The 13,881-nt window shown below is 40.3% G+C and overlaps 1 protein-coding gene across 1 annotated transcript in view; it reads left to right on the top strand.

Annotated features, from left to right (window-relative positions):
• LOC117351584 (guanine nucleotide-binding protein subunit alpha-14) overlaps window positions 1–13,881 on the top strand; it is a 343,853-nt gene that overhangs the window by 279,476 nt on the left and 50,496 nt on the right. Inside the window, exon 3 of the mRNA XM_033927074.1 lies at window positions 9,485–9,639. Coding sequence (XP_033782965.1) covers window positions 9,485–9,639 — 155 coding nt within the window. The remainder of the gene's footprint in view (window positions 1–9,484; window positions 9,640–13,881) is intronic.

The following is a 13,881-nucleotide window of genomic DNA, read 5'->3' as shown; positions in this document are numbered from 1 at the left end:
GCAACCCATGAATGTATGTTGTACGGTTTGACATTATGTGTGAATCTTTCTACTGTGCTCAGTGCTAAACATTTGGAGCAGACAAAAGTTTATATTTCATGTTAGCTTGCTTTACCTCCACTTTATAAGCAGGAGGCTTGTTTTTGGTAAATACATCCTCAGATTAGAGAATGACATGGGGACAAATTTTCTCTGTCCTATCTCCGCGAGTTCTGGCAATGCCCCTGCCACATTCCTGTAAGCTCTGCCTTAACTGAACAAGCCTCAAACACTTATGATTTTAAAGTGTTTAAGGCTTGTGCAGATAAAGACAGAGCTTGCAGGAATGGGGAAGAGACAGGAAAAGAACTCACCAGGATGGGGAAACTGAGTTCCTGTGGGGACAGAGAAAAATTTTATCCCCATGTTATTCTCTATCTCAGATACTACCTAAGAAATTATTTATAGTTGCTTTTAGTGTGTATCATAGGCAGCGGAATGCTTTTTTGTTTGGGAGGGCCCAAAAACTCCACCCCAGACCATACCCAAGCTCCGCCCCCAGACCACACCCCATTATTGTACTGTAATACCATTTTTCCATTAAATTTTCATATATACACATATAATATACTCTTATTAACAACATATAATGGTTAACCACAAAATTAAGCTACACAAAGCACACTCTATGCTTCTCAACATTCATTCCAAACCAGAACACCTGGCCTTGGTCACACATGCAGAACACAGATAACCCCTAAGCAAATACAGGACCACAAATTAAAAGTACTAATATATACAAATGAAACCCTAAGATGCAGGACTCTGCAGACTCTACAAGACTCTGCATGCAGTGCAACATTGGTGAGGTCCCACCTAGAAGACTGAGATGAAGTTACAGGGAAATGCTTTTAAAACCAATTGAAGGAAATTTTTTTTCACTCAGAGAACAGTTAAGCTCTGGAACGCGTTGCCAGAGGATATGGTAAGAGCGGATAGCATAGCTGGTTTTAAGAAAGGTTTGGACAAGTTCCTGGAGGAAAAGTCCATAGTCTGTTATTGAGAAAGCCACGGGAAAGCCACTGCTTTGGGTTTTGGCCAGGTACTGGTGACCTGGACTTGATGGACCATTGGTCTGACCCAGTGAGGCTATTCTTATGTTCTTATCTATTCTGAATGTCCTATCACAGAAAAATAGATGTCTTATTTCATATGACTTCTAATGTGGACCCAAGGATCTAAATATATATACCCAAGAGGAGAGGCATGACAAGGGGATTTTATAGACTTAAATGTCTGTAAGGTATTATTGAAAACCATGCTAGTCAATAAATTTGTCAATTGATCTTACTAACTCCTGACTCCCCAGATCCTAATGCATTTTCCAAATATCACCCTTGTAATCTCCCTGGGATTGCCCAGGCCAATTTTGTAAACTGCCTAGAACTGAAAGGTATTGGCAGGATAGAAGACACCAATATAATATAATGTAACCCCGGATAAATAGAAACAAATGCATTTCTTCCTTAACAGTGCAAAATATATATAGCAGATGTAAATTCTCAAAATAAAATCATTTCCCCTACCTTTGTTGTCTAGTGATTTTATTTTTCTAACCATCTTTTCCCATTCTCTGGCTGCACTTCCTTCTGTCTGTGCTGTTAACTGTGCATCCAGGGCCTTCTTATCCATTTGCTGTTTTTCTCTCCTTCACTTTCTGCCCTACATCCATCTTTAACATTAACTTTTAGCTTTCTTCCATTTTTTTGCTTTCTTCTCAAAATCTATCTACCTTTCCATGTCTTCTCTTCCCATGTATCCATGTTTAGCATCTCCTTTCTCTTTCTTCTCCCCTATTCCCATCTATCCATATGAAGCATTTCTTCTTATCTCTTCCCTGCCATACCCATCTCTTCCATCCATGTGCACATCTCATCCCTCTCCCTCTGCTGTGCTCAGACAACTCTGTCTTTCCCCTTTCCTCCTCTTATGGTCTAGCATCTTTCTCCTCTCCTTCCCATAGCCTGGAATCTTTCTCCACTCCCTTGGTCTGGCATCTCTCTCTCCTTCCCTCTCTCTTTCCGTGGTCTAATATCTCTCTCCTCTGCTCTCCTTTCCGCGGTCTGGTATCTCTTTCCTCTCCTTCCTGCAGTCTGGCACATCTCTTTCCCCTCTTTTCCTTCCATTCCCTGGTCTGGCATCTCTCTCCTCTTTGAGTCATCTCTCCTCCCTCCCAGTGTAACATTTCTACCTCCCTCCTCCCACCACTATCATGTCCAACAATTCTCCCTCTTTCTTCCTTTCCCCATGTATACCATCTCTCTTTCCTTTCCACTCCGCATACCTATGTCCACAAATTCTCTTTTTCTCTTTCCTCACCCTGGATCAGCAGTATCTCTTTCCCTCCCTTCTAAACCCCCAGCCCGTGAAGCATTTGTCCTTCCCAACCCTTTCCCAGCCCTTGCAGCATCTGTCCTTCCCTTCCTTCCCAAACCCCCCCCAGTCTGTGCAATATCTGTTCTTGCTTTCCAAACACCCCTCCCCCCTGTGCAGCATTTGTCATTCCCTCATTCCCAACCCCAGGTCCCACCCCTTCAGCTTGATCCTGTGGTATGATCTCTCCCCAGTTCCCAACTCCCCCACCTACCATCTCCCTGCCACTGTAATTTAAAGTCTTCGGGTAGCCAGAGGCACAACAAAGTGAGCCTCCCGCTGTCAGCCTGCCCCGAAAGTGTTCTTTCTGCACTTCCTCTTCCTGCTTAGGAAGAACCACACTTCCGATTGCCATACTTCTGACACCTATGGTGTGTATACATATTAAAAGAATAATCAAAGCAGATTACAAATTAAACACATGTAACAAGTAAAAATCACAACCCAATACAATGGAAATTCACTTTAAATTCACAAGCACCCACATGAATGAAAGCAATAGGAAAATAAAACTACAATATGTTCCTAACTTAGTCAAGAGCCACAGAATTGTGTGAGCTTGTGGTGTCATAGGGTTGGAGAAGATAACTTTGGACAAGGATAGAAATACATCACATTAATATGTTTTCTTAGGCTTCTGCGGCTTGCATCATGATTGTTGCAGTTGTCCAGATCTCGCTGCATCTAGGTAGGTAGAACTGATATTTCAGGCATCATGCTTTGGCTTTCTTCTGAGTAGAAAAGAATTAACTTGGTTAATATTGAAATGCCATATTCAGCGTATTTTTTAAATACCGGGGGTGACATACCCTGAAGAAAGTCACAGCATGATTGCTGAAATGTCGGTTCTACCTACCTAGATGTGGTGAGATCTGGACAACTGCAACAATCATCTCCACATTAATATGTTAAGCAGAGATTTCCTGTTTTTGGCACAGGGGTCTCCTTCTGCTTTCTTGAATTTGCAGTTGAATTGGAACTGCTTTCGCACAAAACAGAGGCAGATGCTATGATGTCGATGATTGAAGAATGGAAGAAGATTGCACCAAAGATGGTTGCCGAATAAATCCTTTTTGGAACCTTTTTTTGTGTATTTGATGCTATCTTCTTGGAACTGGTCCCATTTCAGAATGTGGTATCTTGAGCTTTCTTTTCCAAGTGCTATGGGTGTTTACAAACCTGTAATCTCCCATCCCATTTGGTCTGATTAATGCAGCATCTGTCTGATCAGGAGCCAGAGACAATAGCTTTTCCTTTAATCCTTTGTAAGTACGCCTTGAGTCTGGCCCATTGGCAGTACTCCTGAGTATATGTACTGGAACTCTCTGCCCCCAAAGTACTATGAATGCTACCACCTTTGACAGGGATTTCTACATGCTCAGCAGGGAATATTTGAAGACTGAATTGAGGTTTACATGTATTGATTATACAATGGAAGTCATAGACCAGAATGAAGGAGGAAAAGAGGCGCACTTCATAGAAACACGATGCCAGGTAAAGGCCAAATGGCACATCCATTCTGACCATCCTCAGCATCCACTATCTCCTCCTCTCCCTAAGATATTCCGTGTGCCTGTCCCATGCTTTCTTGAATTCAGACTCAGTCTTTGTCTCTACCACCTCTACTGGGAAACTGTTCCACGCATCTACCATCCTTTCTGTAAAAAAATGTATTTCCTTAGATTACTCCTGAGCCTATCACCTTCATGCTGTTCTCAGATGGGGCTTAGTACAACTTGCCAACACTGGAGCCCATAGTTTGTACACCACCTCCATCCTTCCATGCACTCTTAGATTACTCCTGAGCCTATCACCTTCATGCTGTTCTCAGATGGGGCTTAGTACAACTTGCCAACACTGGAGCCCATAGTTTGTACACCACCTCCATCCTTCCATGCACTCTAGCTTACACTTCACCAGCTATTTAAGGAATGAACAGCTAGATGCCATCAAGATCTTTAAATCATTCTCCGAATCCCTCATAACAATTTTTTGGCCAGCTAAACTTGATGTCCCTCTCCCTAATCTTATAGGAATAAAGAGAATAGTTGAATCTTCCTCTCCATAGGAATCTCTAACCAAGTGCATTGTATCTTTATCAGAACTGCATCCTACAGTTTTTTAAGAACTGGGCATCTTCCTAATGTATGTATGAGTCAAGGTTCCTTATTACTATACCTCTATCATGTATCATCATAGCCCCCCTTCCCTATGATGCATAAATTGGCTGGAATCAGGTAACCCCACAAAATAGCAGCATTAAAGTAGCTATTCCGTACTAATGCCAATATAACCCTCCTGATTTTTCCTAGGAATTTCCTCACCCAACTTCCCTTGCTCCTATTCCTCCACCCCTCAAACAAAAATTCCACACATACCTATTGCTCCTCTCCATCCTTCCCTTAATGTAGCTTTTAAAAACATCTCAGACTCTAATTCATTTGGCATTCTAGAAAACCCCTCCTTATTCCTGTTTTCAAAACCCATACCTTGTAATGGCCAGTAGACATATGGGACACCAGAAATTCCTTCTAGAACTCCAACCAGGTACAAAATACCCTATCTTGGAATAGCTGGCCAAAGCACCAGAGGGAGGGTGAGATTTGAACTATTTCCCAAACCTGAATTGACCATGTCTTCTATAATTCTTCCCATCCCCATAATGAAACCACTGGTCCTGTCCCCTTTCCTATCACACGTCTTCATTTCTCCTCTTCTACTCCTGTTGACCTCCTCCTCCACTTAATCACTGGCTACCCTTTAGCCCCACCCATCCCCCTCCATTCCCATTCCAGCCAGGCTGGTATACTTGAGGAAACTGCCATTGGTTTAATAAATTGAAAAGCACTCCTAAACTGTAATAAACTGTAATAATGAAAATTAGGTACATTCACGTCTCCTTGTTTTGCTCTCTTCAGCATGTTCAGCACTATTCGCAGGCTGACCTCTGGTTCCAGCACCAGTTTATGTAAAACTTTGGAAAAAAGCTCAATAGTACACTTAGCAGGTTTGAGCTGTGCCATGAGCACCTTCTCCACAATCCCTCTCTTGTCTCTCCCATCTACATTTTCTGGTAGGCCTACAGTTCTGATATTTGATCTCTGCAGTCTATCTTCCAGGTCTCTTACTGTCTCCTGCAGCGCAGGTACATGCTGCCAAAGTTGAGCCTGATACACAGATCCCAGTCTTTAAGTTCTGAGACCTGTGCTTAAATTCCTCCACTCTAGATCCAAGACCTTTTAATTTTGCCTCCAAGCCCAAGATCCTATCTTGTATGTCATGGAGTTCTTAAACAAAATCTGCTCTCATCTGTTGCTGCTCCTCCAAAACTTACTCAGTGCTCGTTTTCAATTTCAGCATGCATGCTACACTGCTCCTTTGCATGGTCTCTCTTAGAGAATGACATGGGGCCAAATTTGACCCTGTGCCCGCAGGAACTCAATTTCCCCATCCCTTGAGTTTTGTCCCTGTTCTTGCCCCAGTCCTATAAGCTCTGTCTTAACCGCACAAGCCTCAAACACGTATGATTTTAAAATGTTTGAGGCTTGTGCAAATGAGGATAGAGCTTGTAGGAATGGGGCAGGGACATGAAAAGAACTCTCCGGGATGGGACAGGAAAATGAGTTCCCTTGGGGACGGGGAAAAATTTGTCCCCGTGTCATTCTCTAGTCTTTCTCTCTCACTAGGCTGCTCTGTGGTAGGAGCTTCCAGATATATTTGATTGACTACTGTGCATTCATTGTTTGCTGAAATTGTTAGAATTTTAATAAAACCTTTTTGGCATCTTATATTACATCAGGATAGTTTTAATTTGGTTATTTCTATGCATATCCAGGGTGGGTGTGAGGGTGGGTGAAAATGTTTGTTATTTATAATGATTATTTATTGGAAGGGAGAGTGGGGTAAATTGATTGTGCATAAATACTTGTAAGTTGTACGTGCTTTTACGCTTTATTGTCTGTTATTAACCTATACATTGCACTGTTAAATTTTTTGGAAACTTAATAAAAAATATTTAATCAGAAAACCTTTTGAACCAAGTTGTACTGTATGTGTACTGAGCACTAGTGACTGGATGAGTGCTACAGCTGAATATACACAGACAACTCTAAATAGATAACTTATCTGTTAAAAGTTATACTTGCCAGTTGGCTGCTGGCACCAACAGTCCTTCTAAGTGTGTGAGAGTTTGCCATCTGTGTTCCCACCTGTGAGGGCAATTTCACAGTTTTTCATGCATGGCAGGCAAGTCCTCTGAAAGTCCAAGAAAATCTGCCTGCCTCGAAAAATTGCTGCACTACCTCAATGAGAAGACTGTGGATGATGGGAGGGGGGAGCACTGGTCAGTACTTATAGGGCTCCTTTTACAAAGGTACGTTAGGGCCTTAACGCGCAGAATAGCGTGTGCTATATTGCTGCGCGCGTTAGCCACTATCGCCTCCTTTTAAGCTAATCCGGTGCGTGCGCTAAAAACATTAGCGCACATTTGAAAAAGGAGCCCATAGTATATACAGTACAGTTATATGGAAAGTGGCTGGATTTTGACACACACTACATTTTACCTCCTTGCTTTAAATACAGTACCCCTAAGCCAGTGGTCTCAAACTCAAACCCTTTGCAGGGCCACATTTTGAATTTGTAGGTATTTGGAGGACCTCAGAAAAATATAGTTAATGTCTTATTAAAGAAATGACAATTTCACATGAGGTAAAACTCTTTATAGTTTATAAATCTTTCTTTTTGGCTAAGTCTTAATAATAATATTGTAATTTATAGCTAAAGAGACATATGATCAAGAAACTATTTTATTTTACTTTTGTGATTATAATAAATATACCGAGGGCCTCAAAATAGTACCTGGCAGGCCGCATGTGGCCCCCGGGCCGTGAGTTTGAGACCACTGCCCTAAGCCCTCCCGCCCTATAAATATATAACGTTGCCCATGTAGTGACTTACACTGTTAAAGTTATCTGTATAAGTGCCTCAGACTTTTTTTCTAAAGGTACTTAATACCATGCATCAAAAGAGAAAATGAAGGCTGAAGAGGGGATATGACCGAGGTCAAGAAAGGTTTTGTGGGGCACTGCAAGAGATGCTAGATTATGCGGGAAGGAATGCCAAGGAAAGGGTAGAATACACGGGGAAAGGATTGATGGTTTAGTAAGGGAGAATGGAGAGAAGTCAGGACTGAGCAGAAACATGCAACACAGACATGCACACATCAGTGCAAAGAAAATCTTTGGAATCTTTATGAACTTTTTAATCTCACAAGCAAAACTGCACCAGGAAATTTTAGGACTTTCAAATCACACCATTTATGATGAGAATTTTTTCTAGTACATATTCATGAATTAATCATGAATCTAATAGAGGGGAAGAGTTTCAACAATCCAGTCATTTGAGTTCAAGAGGTCTATTTCGCCTTCTTTAGTGAAGGAAATCAACCATTCTGCTGCCTCTCCTGGTGCATTAGGAATTTCCAAGGGAAAAGTACAAGCTAAACACAGCTGTCTTTGACCTCTGCTCTCTTTGTTTGATTCAGATCTCGTCACTAATAAGAATATTTCTTTTCCTGAAAAACATCAGAGAGAAGTAAACACTTACTCTTTTTATAACAGAAATATAGTAAGTAATTCTAAGCTATCCAAAGGGGAAGGTGTTTTTAGAAGGCACCAATTTGTATAGTGACCCTTAAGTTATTCCTAGACCTTGTTTAGTATGGTCAAAATTTGTATCTTCTGAACTGATTCTAGGCTGTTTTATGTAGTGTGTATTTCTGGACCTATATTTAGCCTCTGTGGTTGGCATTTTGTTTTTGATGCCAGCCACTGCAAAAAAAAAAAAAATTTGTTATAGTAAGATTTTCAGAAATCAGAGTCAAAGAGCTGTACAGCATTCACACTGCTTCTGGGTAGAGCAGTCTCTCTCAAACTTTTTTTTACCTCTGGCACATTAAATGGAGCAAATGTTTTTTGCAGCACATTATAATTGAAATTATGTTCAATTCCTTTTTTTATTGAGCACATAAAAAACAAGCATATACACTGCAACCAACACTTAATATAAAGAAAAGCCATAGCGGAACAGTAAGGCAAACACAAGGCTCAAACATTTTCAATAACCACCCCACCCAACCCGCCCCTGCAAAAATACGATCAATAAGAGAAAAGAAAGAGGGAAAAAAAGGGGGGATAATTGAAATTATAAAATTGTAAAACCAACAAAAAAATTAAATTTGAGAGTTATTTATTTAAAGTTCTTTAAGCTATGTATGGGTAATTGTAACAACAGTGAAACTAAAGCAGATAGAATAGAATTGCTAAATTAATGTGATGGATTTGCTTATTTCCAAGTGCAAATTAACTCAAAATGCAGTTTGATGGTTGTCAAGCAAACTCACATTTCATCATCTACCATCCTCAGTCATTTTTTCAAAATTTAATTTCTGTCAGAGCTGGAAATCAAAGTTTGCAAAGATAAGAAGATCCAAACAGTAGCAAAGTCCTGATTGCTTTGTTGCTCAAGTTAAGATAATTACTGCATAAAAAATAAAATTACTTGCCATTAGTTTTCAAGGACCAATCATGTCAAAGAATACTTGTCTGGACAGATGTATCCTTACGCACACAGACGCTCGTAACATTGACAGACTCTTAAATATGCAACATACATGTCATCTATTGTAGTGTATACTTATGAAGGAAATTTTTAAAATAAATGTAAAATTCTGGAATCTCTTCGGGGCACACAGGTTGGGAGACACTGGTGTAGAGAATATGAAAAGTGGTGCTTTTCAGACAGAATTATGTTGGATCAAAAGTGCACAAGTTGTTTTGCACATGCTAGCCTTATATTGTATATACTTCCTTATTGATAAAGCCTCCCCAAATACAAAATCTTGGAAGGTCAGCAGCAACCAGAGCACAGATGATTGAATTGTAGCAGATTACCATAACAACCTGTTTCTTCCTGCTTGCCCTCTTAATTCTCTCTCCTTCCTATCTTTTACTGTCTGCAAAATTATGAAGTGCTGCTTTTTTTGAAGTATGTAAATCTCTTTTTTTTGCTCCAGGAAAATGCATTAATAATCAGAGATGTAGAGGTGGACAAAGTGAGCACGTTGGAAAGAAAACATGTAGAAGCAACTAAGAAACTCTGGGAGGACCCAGGAATTCAGGAGTGCTATGACAGACGCAGAGAGTACCAGCTGTCAGATTCGGCTAAGTAGTAAGTACAGAGGGGCAGTTAAATCTTTTACCCTATACAGAGCATGGAAATTAATAGTGCACAGTGCAATATGCTTCTCGGTAGTTTAATAAAACCACTTAAAACCTAGAGGAGCACAGTAGAAATCTAACTTATTTATAGGCCAACAGATTATGTTGCTAATTTTCAACCGAAACAAAAATAATGGTTGGAGAGAGGCCAGGAAAATTCATCAACAGTACCATTTTTAGTGCATGCAGAACAGCACAAATTTCAACTACTGACTTCGGGAGACACATAGGGCTCCTTTTACGAAGCCGCGTTAGCAGTTTAACTTTTGTAATAGCGCACGCTAAACTGCCAGCTGCGCTAGCCGCTACAGCCTCCTCTTGAGCAAGCGGTAGTTTTTCAGCTAGTGTGGAGGTTAGCACGTGATAAAAAGACACATGCGATAAAGCCGCTACGCGGCTTCGTAAAAGGAGCCCATAGTGTAGGGATAGAGAGCACAGAGAGTGATACCCTACTCCTGCCTATTAAATGTATGTGAAATGGGGGTGGGGGTTGTTAGTGAGCCCTGCAGGAATGGCAGCCTGTGTGCATAGCTCCGACAGAATACAGTAAATTCTAGCAAATATTGCTAATACTTAAAAATTTTTCCTCAAAATAATGCCGCTAATACCTGTTAGAAGATATGTCGACAAGTAAGCCTGGGAAACATCAAAATTCAGAGCCAGTTTCACCACAGAAAACTACTACCAGGAAACAGGATGAATAGGCCTCACAAGCAATTCTCAATGAACTGAGCACTTTACGAGAATTACTTTCTAACACTAAAAATGACATGGAAGAAATAAAAATAGAAATAACAAACATAAAATCAGAATTATCCTCTTTAAATCAAGAATACATAAAGTGGAAAATAGAATGGATGTGCCAGATAAGAACATTAAGAATCTATAATGACAGACCAAAGGATTGGTCGGCTGGAAATAGAAATAGAAGAAATGAGTAATAGAGCTCAATTCAATAACTTTAGAATTTTAAGAATACCAGAAGGTCATGAGGGCCGAGATATGATTAAATTTATTGCAGATAGACAACCGTCTCTTCTTGACTTACACTTTCAAAATTATTTCAAGACCAACCAAGCTCATCGTGTACTATCACAGACCGCATGTTGCAGAAATTGAGAAACAGCAAGTACCCATGACCAGTAGTCATGTACTTCAATATAACCGGCCTCTGGAAATGATGCAGCAAGCCAAGTCCAAGGCACCCATTACAGTGTTCCCCTGGTTGTTTGCAGTCGGCGGTTCGAAGTCCCGGTCATTTGCAGTATTTTCGGACTGTGAACCACTGACAAGGAGAAGGCAGCTGGAGAGGCAGGAGAGAGCAGCTGGAGCGCTGCGAGTGCAGGAAATCACTCGCAGTTCGCTCCGAGCACCTTCCTGCACGAAGTTGGGCCTTATCTAATCAGGAGCTGCTTTGACACGCAGCTCCTAATTGGATAAGGCCTGACTTCGTGCAGGAAGAGGCAGTCAGAGCAAACCGCGAGTGATTTCTTGCACTCGCGGCGCTCCGGATGCTCTCCTGCTGCCCTATTCAGGCTCCCCCATGAAAAAGTATTCGCAGTTTTTTGAGATTCGCAGGGGTTCCTGAAACGGAATCCCTGTGAATCTCGGGGGAGCACTGTATTTTTGAAGGTCAGAATTTGCTCTTTGTGTGCCTGATTTGAGTAAGCAACTACTAAAAATCGCAAATTACTTTTGGATTAGAGACCTGAATTAAAATAGCTTGGCACCAAATAAGGCATATTCTATCATGTGCAGCTGAGATTAACAATCAATAACGTTACTAAGGATTTTACCAGCTGTCTGGATCTTGTGAATTACCTGGTGAAATCCAACAAAGTAACATAGATAAAACATAAAGTTCTAATTTTAATGTATATGTTTTGCTCTTCTGCTTATATCATATACAGTGCTCTTTATGTGTGACCTGTATTATCAATATTACATAACTATCCCCTCCTTTTATGAAGCCGTGTTAGGCTTTTTATCACTGGCCGCAGTGTTATTAGCTCTGACACTCGTAGGAATTCTATGAGCTTCGGTGCTAATACTGCCTTGGCCAGCGGTTTGTTTTTTTTAAAGACCAAAGCAGTTTTGTAAAAGAGGGGGAGGGGGGTGTAAGTCTTACAAGTTTACAACTAAATTACTGATGTTTGCTTTATGTTAAGTTATATTGCTTGGTTCGTCAGACCTGCGTCCTCATGGCCTATATGGTCTTTCTGATCCAATTTTAGTACATTGATTAATATGCTTATATTTTTTTTATTTTTTTTTTGGTGTTTCTGGGATATAAATTCTCAGTCTTTACATCTACTGACTGCACAAATATTTCATCCCTGGATTGATTTACTGTTAGGAAATCAGATATAAAAAAAATGAATATGCTGAAATTATCCTATCTGTTCAATATGCTTTTAAAGTAACATGGCTTTAATATGCTTAACCTTAAATGTAAAAGGGCTATATAATCCAATAAAATGTAATAAAAAAAATACTAGATTATATATCAAAATACAACCCTGAAGTAACGTTATTGCAATAAATGCATCTTTCAGCTGCAGAATCCTTAAAATTAACAACAGTGGTCTCTACCAGTTTTCTGTTCTCCAGCTGACAAAAAAAAGAATGGTGTAGCAATACTAATTAAGAGAAGATCTGACATATCTATCTGTTTTAGCACAAACTAATGATACTAGTGGAAGATGAGTTAAAGGGCTCCTTTTACAAAGGTGCGCTAGGGCCTTAATACGCGGAATAGCACTCACTAAATTGCCGTGTGCACTAGCTACTACCACCTCCTTTTGAACAGGCAGTAGATTTTTGGCCAGCGCGCACTATAGCGTGCGCTAATCCGGTGCAAGCGTTAAAAACGCTAGCCCACCTTTGTAAAAGGAGCCTGATTGCTATTGAATGTTACTGAGTACCTTGTAGTCTTTTCTTCTTTAAACAACTTGGGAGCTTAGGCGAATGCCGAAGAGACGGGGCAAAAGCGCCAGTGGAGCCTCCCGATGCTTAGAAGCTCCTCTTCTGAAGGTTGACGAGTTTCTAAGAAGATTACAGCCGGAACCCTCACCGTCGGGAAGTTGCCCGCTGAACACGTTGCCGGAGAATAAAGTGGTAGCGTCTATTCCTGGGCTCAATGTCACTCTCAGCCCTGACGCAAGAGTGCCTCCCACGCAACCCACACCACAGAGAACCAGCTCACCGCGAGAAGAGAACACATCCAGAGAGGAAGTGTTCTCGACTACTGAGGCTGAATTGTTGGTGAGCATGGCATTGGAGACCTCCCGGTTTGAGCTTTCTCCCGGAGATGAAGCTGTGGCTTGAACATCACAAGCAGGGGAGATGAGAGTCGTTTCTGAGGTAAAAACACCGGCTATACCTTCACTAACTATGTTAAGCTCTTTTTTTTTGAGCCTATTAAACCTCAGGAAATAACACTTGAAACTATTTGGGATTTAGTTGTGAAATTTGGGGAAATTATTTATTCCCCAAATAAAAGCTTTGGAAAAAGAAATGAATACTCATAAAGAAGAGATTAATGCCTTAAAAATGAATCTATTGAGCATAAAACGGATATTTAAAAAATAGAAAAAGAGATTATAACATTAAAACAAAATCAAGATTTAGTGGTCAAAGATAATATTTTATTAAGAAGGAAACTTGAAAATCATAATAGAATCAATAATCTACACTTAATAAACTTTCCTAAGATTTCCTCAATATCTCCCAGAGAAATGATAAAACGATATTTTCTTGAGATTCTGCAAATTCCTGAGGCATCCCTACCCCTGCTTACACAGGCATATTATCTGCCAACATTGCAACAAAATCAAGAGACAGAAACAAATGAACAAAGACAAGCTTCATTAGATATATCTACATTGCTGGAAACTTCTGATCAAGAGTTAGTTACTCCTGCTACTCTGTTAATTACAATGGCACTATCCCCAGATAGAGATTAGCTGTTGAATATATTCTTCAAGAATAGGAGGAAAGAATTCCTGGGATTGAATATTCAAGTATTCCCTGATGTCTCAAAGGAAACTCAAAAAATACGTCGTCAGTTTCTTTTGTTAAAACCTGGGGTGATCCAGATCGGAGGAATTTTTTTCCTCTGTTATCCTTGCAAATGCATAGTTAGATATAACTCATTCAAATATGTTTTACTTGATCCAAGTCATTTGACATC

This window comes from Geotrypetes seraphini, chromosome 1 (assembly GCF_902459505.1).
Source record: "Geotrypetes seraphini chromosome 1, aGeoSer1.1, whole genome shotgun sequence".
Classification (NCBI taxonomy): domain Eukaryota; kingdom Metazoa; phylum Chordata; class Amphibia; order Gymnophiona; family Dermophiidae; genus Geotrypetes; species Geotrypetes seraphini.
This window is presented reverse-complemented; position numbering and strand designations above follow the sequence as displayed.